The sequence below is a fragment of the Heterostelium album genome, assembly GCF_000004825.1.
Source record: "Heterostelium album PN500 unplaced genomic scaffold PPL_scaffold6, whole genome shotgun sequence".
Taxonomy (NCBI): domain Eukaryota; phylum Evosea; class Eumycetozoa; order Acytosteliales; family Acytosteliaceae; genus Heterostelium; species Heterostelium album.
The window spans coordinates 996405-1014421 of NW_008805068.1; the positions used below are offsets into that span (position 1 = coordinate 996405).

At 34.1% G+C, this 18017-nt stretch overlaps 4 protein-coding genes across 4 annotated transcripts; all 4 read left to right on the forward strand.

Annotated features, from left to right (window-relative positions):
• Positions 1-4756, forward strand: PPL_06977 (uncharacterized protein; the record flags this gene model as incomplete). The annotated part of the gene is made up of 8 exons (XM_020577827.1): positions 1-57; positions 1337-1392; positions 1431-2098; positions 2211-2705; positions 2795-3755; positions 3833-3895; positions 4121-4181; positions 4751-4756. The coding sequence occupies 8 exons, from the start codon at positions 1-3 to the stop codon at positions 4754-4756; spliced, it is 2367 nt and encodes a 788-aa protein (XP_020432275.1).
• A 91-nt stretch (positions 4757-4847) lies between these two features.
• Positions 4848-10189, forward strand: comB (Rab GTPase domain-containing protein; the record flags this gene model as incomplete). Its single annotated transcript, XM_020577828.1, has 4 exons — positions 4848-4913; positions 4983-5051; positions 5154-5254; positions 5350-10189. 4 exons carry the CDS (start codon positions 4848-4850, stop codon positions 10187-10189), a joined length of 5076 nt encoding a protein of 1691 aa, XP_020432276.1.
• Positions 10190-10569: 380 nt separating this feature from the next.
• Positions 10570-12172, forward strand: PPL_06979 (uncharacterized protein; the record flags this gene model as incomplete). Its single annotated transcript, XM_020577829.1, has 5 exons — positions 10570-10745; positions 11008-11069; positions 11214-11527; positions 11631-11882; positions 11960-12172. The coding sequence occupies 5 exons, from the start codon at positions 10570-10572 to the stop codon at positions 12170-12172; spliced, it is 1017 nt and encodes a 338-aa protein (XP_020432277.1).
• A 1607-nt stretch (positions 12173-13779) lies between these two features.
• Positions 13780-17960, forward strand: hemA (5-aminolevulinate synthase; the record flags this gene model as incomplete). Its single annotated transcript, XM_020577830.1, has 6 exons — positions 13780-13995; positions 14078-15530; positions 16081-16734; positions 16841-17045; positions 17117-17410; positions 17498-17960. The coding sequence occupies 6 exons, from the start codon at positions 13780-13782 to the stop codon at positions 17958-17960; spliced, it is 3285 nt and encodes a 1094-aa protein (XP_020432278.1).
• Between the last annotated feature and the right edge of the window lie 57 nt (positions 17961-18017).

The window sequence follows — 18017 nt, forward strand, 5'->3', positions numbered from 1 at the left end:
ATGCATTGCTCCTCTGTCTTTCTCTTCACTCCAGACTGTACAGTTAAAAATAGTCTTGTGAAACAAATAATTATTTGTTATTGGGTTTAACAGTTCAAAGTATACATAGCATAGCGTTGAATTCTTTATTTTTTACGCGATCCTACAACGTAATCTCCATCTTTATCCTCTATCTTAATCATATTTAGCACATCTCTTAACGACACAACACGATCCTGGTTAAAAATAATTATAACAACTTTAAAGTTGAACTAAACACACACACACAAGAATTTAAATTTATTTATAAATTTTCGAGATCATGTGATCATCTATGATTGTTCTTGAAAAAACAATTATTTTGTTTTAATTCTATTTTAATTATTATTCTTTTCTATTTTTTAAAAAGCAAAATTAAAATTAAATTTAAAAAAGATAATTAATGAATAAATAAGATACTTTGCAATATTATCTTTTTATTTTATTTTATTCCCAATATTAAAGATATTATCGCAAAGAGGTGGCAATAATTCAATATTAATGAAAAAAGGTCACCTTGATTTCTTTAAATTTTGATTTAATTTTTTTTTTTTTTTTTTTTTGACACTGGGAATAGAAAAGTTTATGATAAAATAAAAGCTTTTTTGTCGTGGGGGGTTTTTTTCATGCTATGATTTTGAGCCTTTGCAAACAAAGAATAGTGAAACAAAAAAAAATACAAAAAAAAGGTCCTCATTCACACACAATTTTATATCTTTTTTTTTCATTATTTTTTTGTATTGCATATTTATTTTTCTTATGTGTTCACATACACCAATAACAACACATCTTACTAAAATAGATTGATAGTAGTAGCCTAAATAGTTTAATAATATACATTAGATAAATAGATATAAAGCAAAGCAAACAATCGATTAACAAAACAACCAACCACATTCACAACAACTTACCTCTACTCTACCTTTTTTTTTTTTTTTTTTTTTGACATCTTTATCATTATTAACATCTTTGCAAATAACAATAAACAACTACAACGACAACGACAATAACAACGACAATCAACATCTTTCCTCAAGATCAAATAACACAATTGTAATTTCTTCTTTTTTTTTTTTTTTTATATATTTTATTACATAAAGTAAAGTAGCTTAGGAGTATTTATTAGTATTAGCACAACAACAATAGTAACGAGTGTAGTGTTGAATTTTTTGATACGATAGATTCGATTCGATAATAGCATTCGAGATTTTGGTGATTGCAACTATTTATGCATAGATTACATAGCGTATTATTATGCATTCTCTATCAACTGTACAACAGCAGTTGCACAGAGTAACCAATCATATATCAAAGTCAGGATGTCGATCATCACCAACAGCAACAACACGAATGTACAAATCAACTTCATTTATAGTATTATTTTGTTTTCTTATAATAATATTTAATAATAGTATTGTACTAGCAAATAATAATAATAATAATAATAGCAATCTTAATAATAATATAATAATAAATAGTATTTCCACAACAACAACACAACCAAAAACAACAAAACTTTGTACAGACGTCAAAACAAACAACAACAATCAAAATTGTAGAAATATTGATTTTAATGATGATAATAGTAATAATAATAATAATAATGTAGAAACATATAAACAATCCGATAATGTATTTAATGATTTCAAGAATAAAAAGAGATTAGTATATAACGATCGACTTCTGAGGTTATATCAAATGGTGCAACAACAGCATTTAGAGTTGGAGTACATGCACGGTCGAAGTATGTTGTCTGCCAACACCAACAGCGATAGCAGTAGTTCGAGTGGTTCAATCGAAGTACCAGGCGGCGGTAACAACTACATTCCACCTCTGCAAAGCATATTTTTCACACTCAATTTCTCTGGTGGACAGCAGATGTGTTCGAGCTGCGTCGATCCATCAGAACACTGGCTACAAAACTACAGCTGTAGCAACGACGTCACCAACTGGAACGAAGGCAAGATTCAATTCCAAGATCCACTGCCATCGAGCGATGTACTCGTACTTCGTAAAGCAATACTACAGGTATTTGGTCATTTCATTTCATCTGGCCCTGCATTGGTTATTTTGCTAGACGGTAAGTAATCACTACTTAACAACTAACTACTACTACAACAAACATGATCGATCGTTCTAACAAACAAATTATTTGTTATTGTTTTGGTTATTTTATATTTTTTTTTTTTTAGATGAAATCTTTGGATTATTTACACCACCAGTTAAGAATACATCGGATTGTCTTAATTGTGTTACTAGTTCCGATCCATATATTATGACATATACTAATGGGTTGACTACCTACAACTATGGCTCTACGAATTACTTCCAGTTTCAATCGACAAACAATGAGACGATCACATGTCTGTCATCGATTTCCGTGACATTCTTCTATGGACCAACCAGTTTCCGTGTGAATTCGATCTCACCATCGATGGGTCCGGCTGGAGGTGGCACTCTTGTCTATGTTTCTGGCTCTGGTTTTATAAAAACCGGTAGTCCAGTCTGTAGATTCGGTAACCTCACTTCGCAAGCCACCTACATCAACGACACCATGGTTTCATGTTCATCGCCAGTCGTACCTCAAACCATCAAAGGATTCTACAATGTCACACTACAAGTCAGTTTTGATTCCGGTACCACCTTTTCATATCCAAACTTGGCTGCCAACTTTAGTTTTTATTATTGTAAGTTTAGTTTTTTTTTGTTGATCAACATTATTATTATTATGAACAATTTTATAACTAATTATTTGTTATACAATTAATATATATAGTCCCATCACAACCATTAAGTAATAATAAATTTGATAGAGTTATATTGATTGCAATTGGTACTGGTATTGCATCGGTGTTTTTAACTGGTGTGGTCGTGTACTTTGCTGTTCAGCGATGGCAGAAACGTCGTGGATATCAACAGATTGGCGATGGAAATATCAATGGTGAGAATGCCCAACAACCGTTTATTTTCAATACCGCCGACTATAAGACACTCTTTGAGATTAAACCGATCGAAATGAGTGAGATTGTCATTCAGAATAGAATCGGTCGTGGCAGTTGTGCAGAGGTTTTCACTGGAACTTGGCGTGGCATTACCGTTGCCATCAAGAAAGCCAAGTTGCTCTCGGACGACGACGAGGAGTTCCTCACGGAACTAGCACAAGAAGCCGCTATAATGTCGCAACTGCGTCACCCGAATGTCTGCCAATTCCTCGGAACCTGTAATAACCCGCCCGAGGTGTTGATCGTCATGGAGTGGATGTCGCGTGGTTCGCTCTACCGCATTTTGCACGACCAATCGGTGATGCTCGATTGGCCACGCATGAAATCGATCGCACTCGATATCGCCAAGGGTATGAACTACCTCCATTGTTGTGATCCCATCATTATCCATCGTGATCTCAAGTCGCACAACCTTTTGGTCGACGAGCACTTCCGTGTGAAGATCTCTGACTTTGGACTGTCGACTCGGTTCAAACAACATCTCGACAAGAAGACAACGATGACACCGGTTGGTACACCGTGCTGGACCGCTCCAGAAGTACTGAGAAACGATCCCTACACTGAGAAGGCCGATATCTTCTCCTATGCAATTGTACTCTGGGAGCTTGTAACCCGCGAGGATCCATACCAAGGCATGCCAACCTTCCAAATCGTCATATCCGTCGGTCAACATAAACTACGTCCAATTGTACCACCTCACGTTTCTGCACCATTCACCAGATTAATTACTGAATGGTAAGTTATTCATCATCATCATCATCATCATTTACTCTTTAAATATAGACTAACAGTTTATCATTCTTATTATATAGTTGGTCAGAAGATCCATCACAAAGACCATCATTCCAAGAGATTGTTAAGAGACTTGAAGCAATGTAATCATTTTATCAACTTATAACAATACAAACTACTACAACAACAAACAACTATAATAACAAATTATCATCTATCCATTCCCATAATTCCTACCCCAATATCTTATGATTTTACAATAAACATTGTGAATTTGTTCAAAGAGAACTAACATAATAACTAATTAAAATACTGTTTAATAATTTATTGACTAATTACCTGATTTATTATATTTAATATTTTTCAAGCTCATCAGCTCTTCAACTAAATTTATTATTATTATTATTACTACTTTTATTAGTTGATCAAGTTAATATCATTTAGATTATTTATTTTCTTTGAGTATTGGTTTTAAGCTGAATATGGTAGAATCAAATCTGCACTCTTCTTCTAGAATAATAGTGTCACCAGTGCATATTGTAGAAAATATATGTTCGCAATCAGTATAAATGGTTGCAAATTAGTAGTAGTCCGAGACAAGAAGAAAGTCAACTAAAGAGTGGTGTCGTTTGTAAACGCTATTCCAATGCCGCAATACACATTTAAACACTCCAACTCTTAATTTTTTTTTTTTTTTGCACCAACTTTTTTTTTTTTTTTTTTTGTTTTGACCACTAAAATTTGGGTGATCGAAATGAAAACAGTTTAATCAGTTTTTTTCAAACAAATTATAATAATTTATTAATTTAAATAATTTGATTGTTTTTTTTTTTTTAAAAATAAATACATTTAGTTTTATTATAAATATAAATCATAATAATTTATATATTTAGAAAAGATACCTTTTAAAAAAATTAAAATAAATTTAGAATCATAACATATTATAAAAAAAAATAATAAATTAAAAAAAAGATTTATATATCTTTTTTTTTATATAGATTTAATATAATATAATATAGTTTATATTATAAAATATATATCAACACAGTGTTTTACAAACAAAAGATAGCTTTGTTGTTATAGAATCTATAAAAAATGTCAGCAGACAAACATCAACAACCTCTAAAGATCTCTGTTATAGGTGAAAATGGAGTTGGAAAGGTAATTTAATCAAATTCTGTTCTAAATATATATATACTAATTGATTGATAATAAATAACAATAAACTAGAGTTCAATGATATTAAGATATACAGAGAATTCATTTCTAAATGATCCTACTGTTAAATTAGATTTTGCTGTATGTATTGCTTATTGTTTAATTATCTATCACCATATATATATATATATATATATATATTAATATATCATCGTCATCATTATTATCATTTTCATCGTATAGAAAACAAAATTTGTTGAGATCAACGGTAAGAATGTTAGATTACAGATTTGGGATACATTCGGTCAAGAGAAAGTTGCACATTTGACATCTTCATTTTATAAGTAAGTAGTTTGGTGGTTGTTGATCATTATATTATAAACCAACAATATATATATTAAAACATTATCATTTAATATATATATATATATATATATAGAGGTGTGCAGGGTATTATTATTGCATATGATGTATCATCAAAAGAATCATTTGAAAAAGCAATATCCAAGTGGTATTCCGATGTGAAGAGGTTCGTTGCTCCGACGACACCGATCATCTTGACGGGATGCAAGTCGGATTTAGATAAACAGGTTAGCTCTGAGATGTTGGCTGCCTGGTGTAACCAGAACAAACAAATTGGAATCGAATGTTCATCGCTCACCAGTGAGAACATCGATGAAGTATTCTCAACCATGACAAGACGTATCTTGAACTCACTGGCACTACTCGATAACAACAACAATAATAATAATAGCAATAATGGTAGTAGCAGTAACAAAGAAGGTTCGAGTGGAGGAAGTAACTCTGCCTCTGGTAGTCTTGGCGGTAGTGGAAAAGACCGAAACAGTAAAGAACATAAAGATAGCAGCAGCAGCAGCAGTGGAAAAGAAGGTAAAAAGAAATCTTCTGGTATCATCTCAAAGATCTACAATAATCTGAGCAGCAGTAGCAGTAACAGTAGCAGTAGTAGTAGTGGTAGTATTCTCAGTATGTCTGGCGGTATGATTATGACCGGTGGTGGTGCGAGTGGGTCGAACAATTCCACCGGTAACTCTAGCAATATAATGATGACACAGAGTATGGGTCCGTCAATTGGCGGTTCCATCAGTGGTATCAACAATATTAACAGTAGTAACATTAACAATAACAACAGTAACAACAACAACAATAATAATAATAACAACAACAACAATAGTAATATGATGAGTTCATCAAGTGCAGGCGTCAATCTTGGATTATCTTCATCGGATGCATCGACAACCTCTGGTGGTACTACAAAGAGTAAGAAGAAAGTAAAGAGCAGTGCATCTAGTTCGTCGACATCGATTGACAAGAGCACTGTTCGTAGCATGGTGTCACCCACCGTACAACAAGGTCCATCGCCACTGACACCACCGACCACACAGGATCAGTTCATCAAGAGAAGAGCTGCCATCCTTCAGGTTCCAATTCCAACTACACCTCCACCCAAACCACAGAATGGCATGAGAATGACAAACTTTGCAGCCAACAACAATGCATCACTAAATCTTAATCCAGGGGCATCTGCAATCATCACTACATCTGCAACAACACCAATCCTAACCACCACCACTACAACCACTACAACTACCACCACAACAACAACTTCCACTACTGTTGTAGATGATACCAATACTACAACATTACTTAGAAATAGTTCATCAAATATTAACAACAACAACAGCAATAACAGCAACAACAATAATAACAGTAACAGTAATAACAGTAATAGTAATAATGTAAATGCAACACTTAATCAATCAAATATTGCAAATGGATCACCAATGATGTTAGGTATATCATTGATGAAATCATCTTCACCACTTGCAGATCGCAAGACACCGTTGTCACAGCTCGAAGCATTGTCTGTTTCGTCACAATCACCGAAATCAACGGGTACTCCCGAACACCCTAATCGATCTTTCCACGAAGCCTACGGATATCAGGCGTTCGGTGAGGAACTGCAACAACAAGGCTGGACAAGATCGATGGTCGAAGAGCTTATAGAGGAGCGACGTTTAAATCAAACTAAATCTTCGTCAACCTCTTCATTGATTAACCCACAACAACATGGTCCAGCGGCGCTCTCCCAAACCGGATCTTACAGCACCGGTAGTCTGCCATCGACAAGCAGTGGGCAAGTCGTACCATTGTCCACTTTTCTCATACCGAATCCAAGCCAGTCGATCCCAGTCATTGAAAACAACTACACCAATATCAATCATCATAGTATGGGATTGATTGGAGAGCATATAGCCAGTATCACTGCCTTGAATTCATCACCAACATCAAACTCGCCAACAGATTCAACATTCTCAAAGGCATTCCCACTCAAAGAAAATAGAACAAATCAATCGATTTTAGGTCAACCAACACACGATTATAAATATCCTGATGATGCTGATAATGATAAAAACAATAACAACAACAATAATAATAATAATATTAATAGCAGTAATAGCAGTAATAATAATAATAGCAATAATGATGATGATAATAGTTCAAATAGTAGTAGTTCAAATAATAATAATAATAATAACATTATCAGCAGTAGCAGTAACAATAGTAGTAGTAATTCTAGTTTTAATAATCATGTTTTAGGTGTTGTTCCAGCAGATCAACCACAATCGAAACCAAGATTATTAACGGGAATATCGTTGTCGTCGAATGCAATCTTTGTTGCTGCTTCTAATCCAACTATACATATTGAGCATAGTGATACAGATAGTGTTGTTGGATCTATTATTGGCTCTTCTTGTGGTGGTGGCAGAGAGGATAACAGCTATAATCTGGATGCTGAAGACATGGAGGAAGCAATCTCTAGTAAGACCAATCTTCAAGACAAACACTTTGTAACCGACGACCAAGAGGACGTCAATCCCTACGATGAAAACAGTTCTCATCATAGTCATGGTAACACTAATATCGCCAGTAGTGGAGCAAGCCATCCAATACCTTCCAACGTTAGAATGTCATCGAGCGATATCAACACCACCACAACAACAACAAGCATTGTGCCACATACCACTGGCGATCACCCGTCAACAACAACCGAACCTGAATGGGAATCCGATGGCATCTACTCATCGGATCTCAACGATAGATTCCAAGAGGTCGTTCTCAAGTTCCGTGATATTCCATCGTTGGATACCAATCTTTATAATCTACAAGAGATCAGTACGGATCTTCTTCACATCTCACAGGATTTCATTCACATTGTAAAGACCTACGGTAGAATCATCATTGAAGAGCGATTCCTACAGGAAAAGACTATCAAACCAAAGTCTCTGGGTGGTCATCTCGGTGGTGATAAATATATCGTTAGAAATGTATTGTTCAAATTTGCTGGTGGTTCGCCTCATGGTGTATATGGCGAGTGGGGAGGCGCCAAGGTTGGAGGTCAAGAGCTAAAGGGTTGTATGGCAACTTTGAATTGTCCAATCAATGGACTGTGTGTTCCCTTGATGGCGCTGGTCGATTTCATGGGTTATCGTTTGATTGCTATGAGTGTACTACCGATTTCTTCGGCAATAGACGCCAGTACTATTGTCTATGGATCCAGTGACATGGGTCTGACTGTACACGCACTGCACGAACCATCGCTCGAAGTCATGAAACAACTCTCACAATCACTCAATCTAAAGGCACATTACGGTGGAACACAGAAACCACCTTCTCTTGTCTATTCGGCCACCGATGTAGAAGGACATATCGGTACCGACGGTCGTTTCTATCTTGTAGATTTCAGTCGTACTTTCCCACCGACCTATCCGGATCTCTCAGTGCAAGGTGGTCATCTTTTCCAGTTGTTCAGACCCGAGTTCCTTAAGAGTCATCTGAAACCGCTGTGCTCAGACGCATTCTCTGGTTTCTTGAAACACGACCAAGACAGACAGGCACACAACAACGAAGTAAAGGAAGCCACGCAGAGACTGCTCAATGACTTGATACCCAGAATATCGACACGTCTCAAAGGTTTAATCAAGGAGTCGTTGGAGAATGGCGATCTTCTCAGTGGCGGTGTACACATTCCAGAGCAGTTCCATCGTCATGGTATCAACATGCGTTGGATCGGTCATATGTTGGTGGTAGTCGACGATAGAGATGCTGGTTTTGTATTGCTCATCGAAGCAATTGCCAGAGTGCTAAAGAATGACTTGAGAAGAAGACTACGTGACACAATGAAGAATTTCAAACAACCACTTTGTGCACCCTACATTCAGCTGACTACCAACTTTTTGAATATGGTATTCGGTGAATCAACAAAACCAGGTTTCAACACAGAGGAGTTCTGGGAGCAAACGGTATCGCAAGAGTTGTACTCCAAGTTTTATATCTATCAGGTTCCTTCGGTCGTTGTAAATGTACAGAATAATCAAAACAATAGAAACAGTATGAGTAGCAGTATGGGAGGTTCAGGTTCAACCACCAATCAACACAACTATAACAATACAATTAATTTCAATGGTGGATCCAGTGGAAGTAATTTCAATATCGCCAGCTCAATGGATGCAGGTCAAGTCAGCAAGAAACCAACGATGATTCTCCCGAGCGGCTGGAAGTTACGCGACCTCTTGGAAGATCGTTTGATCAGTCAGAAATCTGGAAAGGTTGTTCTCGGTAGACATTTACTGTTTGCAAGATTCCGTGATATGACACACCTCAAATTTAGAAAGAGAACCATTGAAAAGGTTGCAGATACCACTCAGTTGCTTTGGAATCCATATAAACCATTCAATAACTCTGATTTGAAAAAGATTAGTGTGCGTGTAAAGCATACCGATCTCGTCACCAATGCAGAGGGTACATTCTTTTATGCAAAGGCGATGGCAGAGACTTCGCACTCGACAGCACTGCATCTGCTGCACAAAGCCAGAAAGAGATTCGAGTTGGCACTCATCTCCAATCCAAACAACAAGGAAACACTGCAGCTCTGTGCTCAGACCTGGTGTAAGATCTTGGAGTTCAGCGCTAGCGAGGGTAAGAATATGTCCAATGTTTGCTTCTCAATGAATGACCCTGCCGTTGTCAACACCGATCGTTATTTCCTGAGAGCTATCGATGCCAACCCGAAAGGACCTGTAATTTTATTCTTTTATGCCAGATTTTTGGTGCGTTGTGACAGAACCGAAAAGGCAGAATCTTATTTCCTCAGAAGTCTTGAAGTAGATCCATTCAGTTATAGATGTCTCATTGCATACGCCAGTTTCCTCACAGAACGTGGTTTCCCCAATGACTCGTCATTGTTTTTAAATTAGAGCACAAGATTGTAAAAATGTAATAGTAGGCGGATTAAAATAAATAGAGTATTATATATTATTGGCTTATAATTGATTATTTGTAAATTGACAAAGATAGATTCTTTTGATTGAATTTTCATGATTGACAAACTCACAATATTTTTGAAGTCTATCAAAAAAATATGGAACAGATTTTTATTTTTGTCCATTACAAAAAAAAAAGTTAATCATCAAAAACTCAGTTTGGACAATTAAAATTATCTTCGTACAAACTTAAGGAATTTGTCAATCATTTCTAACTCAAAGGGTATAAATGTTTAAACTCAATGTTCAAATCATTAAAAACAATAATATTATTTTATTATATTCTTTTTTCTACATTTTTCAATAAAAATAAAATGTCAACATCAAATATAAATACTTCCTCAGTTCAATTCTTAGATGAATTAAATTTCAAGAATTTCGAAATCTATAATGGCAATAAGAATCTCAACAATAATTTTCAAAACAATAATAGGAAACTTCTTCTTAGCACTTTGTTAAGCACAATGAATCGTAAGAAACAACTAAAGAAGTAAAATTTCCAAACTCATCTATTTTTGGTCTTCAATTCGAATCCATCTACTACTTTTCCATAAAGAATATAAGACTGGCTTCATATCAATAATCACCAATATCTTCGGAGTAATGAGAAAGATTCTCATCATTTACACTTACATGAACAAATGTTCTATCAATATTATTTAAAAACTTTAAGCATTAAACTACAAGATATTTACTATTCTATTATCTTTTTTTTTGTTTTGAATATGAATTTCTTTTTAATAAAATTAAAGTGACTATTCATTGTTTAATTTAATTATCCACTTAAACAACTTTTTCAGGAATTATGATTTAAGTAAATTTTTTAAAATCTGAAAATTCTAAATGAGGGATCAAAAGATCTTTTGATTAAAAATCAATGTTTTATTTTTGAAATTTTATTAAACATTAATCGTTAATTTTTTTTTTTTTAAATATAATCAGTTCTCTTTTTTACAAGAAAAACATTATCTCTTGAAAATGGACCCCATAAGTTTATATAATGAAATTAATCTTATTTTTGCAGGTTTTCATGTTTTGGAATCGTTACAAAGTTTGACACCTGGAACCTCTATTATGATGATGCTCATCATATCGATATGGTTATATCAATTCAACTATGATATAGGACCATATCATCTTACCAGCAGTTGCAACCGAGCTCTCAAAGGTGAATACCGTAGAACTCTACTCTCGATATTTTCACACAGTGGACTAATTCATTTAGTATTGAATTGTGTTTCACTAATTGACCTGAAATCAATTGAAGAAACGGTAATGTATACTTAAAGATCAATCATTCTAGTCTATTTCAATTTTTTTTTTTTTAAATTTCATTCAACTAATTATGTATTTTGTTTAAAAAAATTTTTTTCAGGAGGGATCATTCAGATATTTACAATACACATTCATGTTAATCATTACATGCGTGGTTGTTGAAATTATAATCTCAAAGCAACTATCTGGCAATGGTCAAAGACTGATGGATGTTGAGTCGCTCGGATATTCTGGTGTCTTGTTTGGTCTGTTGGTCATTTCAACCTTTCGATACGGAATAATGTCATCTGCTAGAACTGCATTGTATTCATTAATCATTACCCAGATTTTCAACCGAAATGCACATTTTATTGTAAGTAATAATATCTTTAATTTTACCATTAAAATTACATCATACTTATTAAAAAAAAACAATGTTATATAACACAGGGTCACTTGGCTGGAATTGTTGCCGGTGCAATCATCTCAGCCTCTTCATACTTTAAAGTCTTCGATCTATACTTTTATTCGGTGTTAATTCTTACAATGATATTGACCTACCAGAATTCGTCATCAGGTAATCTATTGGAAATATTATCATCTTTAAATCCTTTTCAATCAAGAAGAAGAATAGTTAATGGTGTCATTGTTTCAAGATACTAAAAGATATAATAAAACACCATTTTTTTTAATATATGATTAATTTATTTTATTTTTTTACTTTGTTTGTGTTTGTTTTTTTTTTCAATTCAATTTTCAAACTAATTATGATCTCTAATGTTATTGATTTAATATGTTCGAATGTTGGGACATCATCAGTTATAGCTATTAATGTATTAGTGTGGTTGTATCAACAACAATATAATATAGATCTTTCAGAGGTATCTTTTAGCTATCAGAATGTGGTGATGAATAAACAATATTGGAGAGCAATAACCTCAACATTTTCACATGCAAATCTTGTTCATTTGCTATTTAATTGTGTATCACTATGGAATATGAGATATCTAGAGTCAAATGTATGTTGCTAAAATTGTAATTCAAATAAAAATGCTTAATTAATAGGTTTAGTTTGATTAAATTAGGTTGGACTATCTTCATATTTAAAATATACATTAATCTTGATAATTACAACTGTTGTACTAAAAGTGATTCTAATGAATTTGATATACAATCAGCTCGGCGCAATTGGCAATCTGGTTGTATCTAATTCCGATATTCTACACAGAGAATATGTTGGATATTCATGTGTTTGTTTTGGTTTACTGGTACTAATAAGCTACATGAGTGGCATCAATCGGTGGCTAATCACACCCATCTCCAGTCTGCTACTATCAAGTATTATTATTCCAAATGCAAGTTTTATAGTATGTAATTACATAGTTTCAAAAGGTCTTCTTGCTTATTTAATTAACTAACTATTAAATTTTAAACAAAAAGGGTCACTTTTCAGGTATAATATGCGGAATCATTATATTGGTAGTCAATAACTACGAATGTTTTGATTATTATTTTATCTTTATATCACTGACTTTGGTTGTATTTCTAATGACTATTTTTATGCGTCAAAAGAAAAACATGATGATGTCGACACCAAGAGAAACCAAGATTGTCAACGGCATCATTGTATCACAAAAAAATATTGACAATATAATTTGATTTTTATTTTTTTCTATTTTAAATAAATCTAAATCATTTTTTTTCATTTTTTTTTTTAAATTTTAGTAGATAGAATTTTCTGTCTGGGGTTGACAGAGTGATCATTAAAAAAGTATCGAATCAATTAAACCAAGTGGACAGTTCTCTCTTTTTTTATTTTCGAAAAACGAAAATTAATATAAATCTCTATCTTGATTTAATATATCATAAAATCTGTAAGTCTATCTATCTACAACAAAAAGAATACTTTGTTTATAATCATAAAACAATCTACACATTTCGAATGAACAAAAAAAAAACTAGTTTGTACAAAATGAAAAAATATACCACACAGACAGAATGATCAACCCTCTCATGCACACACAACACTCGCAATCAAATAACCAATAGATATATATTTAAATTAATTTAAAATAAATAAAAAACAATCAATTTCTACTGATATAAAACCATCAAGATTACAATAAAAAACGATTAATCGTTCATTCAAATAAAATCAAACAAATATATTAATTTAATAGTTTTTATTTTATTAGAAATTTAGTATTAGCATTGTAATAATAAAAATATTGTTTAGAATCACTAAATTAAAATAAAAGAAAGGGTAGAAGATGTTTTCAAACATTAGTAGTAGAAGCGGTCAAGCATTGAATGTATTGAATAGAGTATGTCCATTCTTGCACACCAGTCGTACCGTTGCCAGTTCCGTTCAACAGGTTCAACAGATCACTCCTTCTCATCCAACATCACTCACACCAGAGAATGCAAAGGATTTCTTTGAAAAATGTCCATTTGCTGGTGTTGTTGAAGAGGGTATTAAACAAGATGTAAGTTATTATTATTATTATTTGTTATCAATTTTCAAAATCCAAGAATCAATAGTAATTTTAATTTAAATAATTATAAAAGGGTGGAGAACAAGGTTTGAAAGTATTGTCACATTTGATTGACCCACAACAAAGTCAACTTGTTATTGAGGAGAAGATCGTCAAGGATATGATTGAGAAGGAGCAATGCAAACATCAAATGCAGAACAACAAACAAGCATCGTTCCACTATCAAGAGAATTTCGAAGAGGTCATCGATAATCTCAAGGAAGAAGGAAGATATCGTGTGTTCACCACCATCCAAAGACAAGTTGGTCAATTCCCATATGCCAAGAAGTACTCAAATGTAGATTATTCAGATCAACAGCTGCTACAACAACAACAACAACCACAACAGAATATCAATAGTTTAGTTTCAGGTGCACAAATTCTTCATAAACAAGAGATAGAGATGATCGAGGATGAGGAGTTGTTGGATTTGGATCAGGAATTGGGTGCTGAAGGTGAGGTCGCTGTTTGGTGTAGCAACGACTATCTCGGTATGGGTCAGAACGAATTGGTGTTGAATGAAATGACCAACTCGATTCGTCGTATGGGAGCAGGATCCGGAGGTACTCGTAACATCTCTGGAACAACCTCGGAACACGTTCGTTTGGAGCGTGAGTTGGCCGATCTTCACTACAAGGACAATGCCTTGGTGTTTGGTTCGTGCTACGTCGCCAATGTCTCGGCTGTGACATCGATCGCCGCTGCTCTTCCAGAGTGTGTAATCCTCTCTGATGCCAAGAATCACGCGTCTCTCATCGAGGGTATTAGAAACTCGCGTCTCGAAAAGTACGTGTTCCGTCACAACGACGTCGACCACCTCGAGTCGCTTCTCAAGAAGATCGACCCGGCACGTCCAAAGCTCATTATCTTTGAGTCGGTCTACTCCATGGACGGAACGATTGCGCCAATCGAAAAGATTTGCGATCTCGCCGACAAGTACAAAGCACTCACCTTTATCGATGAGGTGCACGCCGTCGGATTGTACGGACCTCGTGGTGCCGGTGTCTGTGAGCGTGACAACCTTATGCATCGTATTGACATCATCTCTGGAACACTAGGTAAAGCATTTGGAGTGTACGGTGGTTACATCGCGTCGAATCGTCATATTATCGACACGATCCGTTCGTTGTCTCCAGGTTTTATCTTTACCACTTCATTGCCACCTTCGATTGCTGCAGGTGCGCGTGCCTCCGTGAACTACTTGAAAAAGTCGGAGCGCGAAAGAGCAATGCATCGTGAACGTACCGATCGTCTAAAGCAGTCGTTGCGTGACGCCAAGCTGCCATTGCTCGAGTCGCCATCGCACATCGTTCCATTGATCGTAGGTGACTCTGCACTCTGCAAGAAGATGTCAGACTATCTCATGAAGAAACATCGTATCTACGTGCAACCAATCAACTACCCAACCGTGCCAAAAGGAACCGAGCGTTTCCGTCTTACACCTTCACCAGTACACAACGACGATGCTATCAGCAACCTCGTCAAAGGTATTGTCGATTGTTGGAAACAATTCGGTCTATCATTCACTGATCAACCAACATCAAACAGTTCAACATCCTCAAAATCAACATCATTAGTCTAATATTAGATACTCTAATAATTCATTGATTTTAAAAAATCTAATATCCATTGAATCAATTCATCAAATCAATCCAAACAAAACCAATTAACTAAAAAAAAACCAAACTCAACAGCAAAAAGTTAGCAAAGCATAAAAATATAAATAAATACTTTGAATTGCATTCACAAAACGTAATTTTGTTTTGATTTCAAAAAAATAAAAATAATAATGATAAATAAAACAAAACAAAATAAATTATAAAAAAAAAAAAAAAGCTTTTCATTTTTTTTTTGTTATTAATTAAAATTTATAAAGATTTTATATATTTACATTATTTAATATAAAATCTATTTATTTTACATATTTAATTTAATATAATTAATTAAATAAAAATTCATCAAAAAATTAAAATTTCATTTTTTTTTATTTTTTTACAATACAATAAACATATTATTGTATGTAATTGAAAAGTTAAGAGGTGGCAGAAAGAATCAATAATAATTATCAACTTGAAGAGGAGTTACAACAGGAACAACCACTAATACCAGACAACAACAAACAACAACAAGATAAACAAGATTTACTAAATAATAAACTTGCTGTGAATAACAACAACAACAACAATAATAATAATAATACGTTGATTAATAATCAATCACATTCATTGAAATACTGGGTAGATTCAAGTGTTCCTATCATTCCTGTTGCTGTTGTTCATTGTTTGCGTAGCGTAGATCGTATCAGACTATTGAATAATATTCGTGGTGTCACAAAGAAACTAGAGTCCATTCCAAGTGCTGCTACTCTTCTACTAAGTGGTGCGAATCGATCAACTGTTGTTGTTGCTTCAGGTGTTGTGTGTTTTGGTCTCGGATTCACTATATACGCACTCATTAGACATTTAACTGAAGACGACGAAGACGAAGACGATTACCAAACATATCATCAATACGTTCCAACCTCAATACCCTCAAAAAACAAAATTAGAACCCTAAGAACAAAATATAACTACAATCCAAACATCAAAGAATCACACTACTATATACCAACCATGAATCACATCAATAGACCACACAATCCACAACCATTTATACTTTCAAACTATTTTTATAATACTATAAATTATTTAAGTAATTATCGTCATTTCGCCAGAGAGTGTACTCTCTTGTCAACAGAACGCTCTATGAGGAAAACTCTTTACTAACTTAAACGAATCTTATTTTTCTGTATTTGTAGCAAGATATGTCTATGGCTCAACTCTAAGTCCAACTGACGAGACCAATCGGTTTTTACTTGATTTATACGGATTGTATGGCAGCCAACATCCAGAGTTTAGAAATACATCATACAACGATGCTGTACAGTATGCTCGTTCACAATTTAAACTGTTAATTGTTTATGTACATTCAGGCAGTCATCCAGGTGCTCAACAATTTTGTCGGTATGTTGAAAACATCAATCAAATGACAGCTGCAGTGATATATAACTAACAAATCATCTTTATATATTTAGAGATGTTATTTTTACAGAATCATTCTCTAGATTTATAGATGAGAATTTTATTATATGGGGATGTGATGTTGCTTACTCTAATGGACTGTTAATATCGAATAATTTAGAGGCATCGACCTTTCCCTACTTGGCAATAGTTTGTTGTAATAATATACAGGGAATTTCAAACGGTTCTCAGACATTGCGTTTAGAATATTTCCAAGGTTCCTCATTGAACTCTGAAAACATTATAAATCTTCTCACAAATTCCGCTTCAACCTATGAGCCATCTCTTATTGCTGCAAAAGCTGACCAGTATGTAGAAATTATTAAAAGCTCATAAGCTTGCTCACTAATGATTATTAAACTAACTTTTTATGTTTGTTTTTTTCACAAACACAGTGATTTAAGAGAACAAGATAGAATGATTAGAATGGAACAAGATGAGGCATATGAAATTTCACTTAGAGAGGATCAAGAAAAAGAGAGACGAGCAAGAGAAGAGGAACGCTTGAAACAGGAGGAAGAAGATAGATTGCTTAGAGAAGAACAGGAGCGTGTCAACGCACACAATAGACTCATAGAGATTAAACGTGCAAAGGAATCAAATTTTTTGGTGGAACCAAAGACAAACATCACAAGACTGGCAATCAGACTGGTCGATGGTTCAAGAGTACAGAGAAACTTCAATCAAACCGATACAATTCAAGTGGTTTTAGATTTTGTAGACACCAAAATAGAAGAGTCTATCGATAACTTTATACTATCAACCAACTATCCAAAGAGACAACTAACCGAATTACATCAAACACTATCTGAGGCCGGATTGGTACCTGATGGCTCACTATTTTTATCAGAGAAATAATAATAATAATAGCATATTAAAAAGCACCAATAATATTGTTAACATATCTTTTATTAA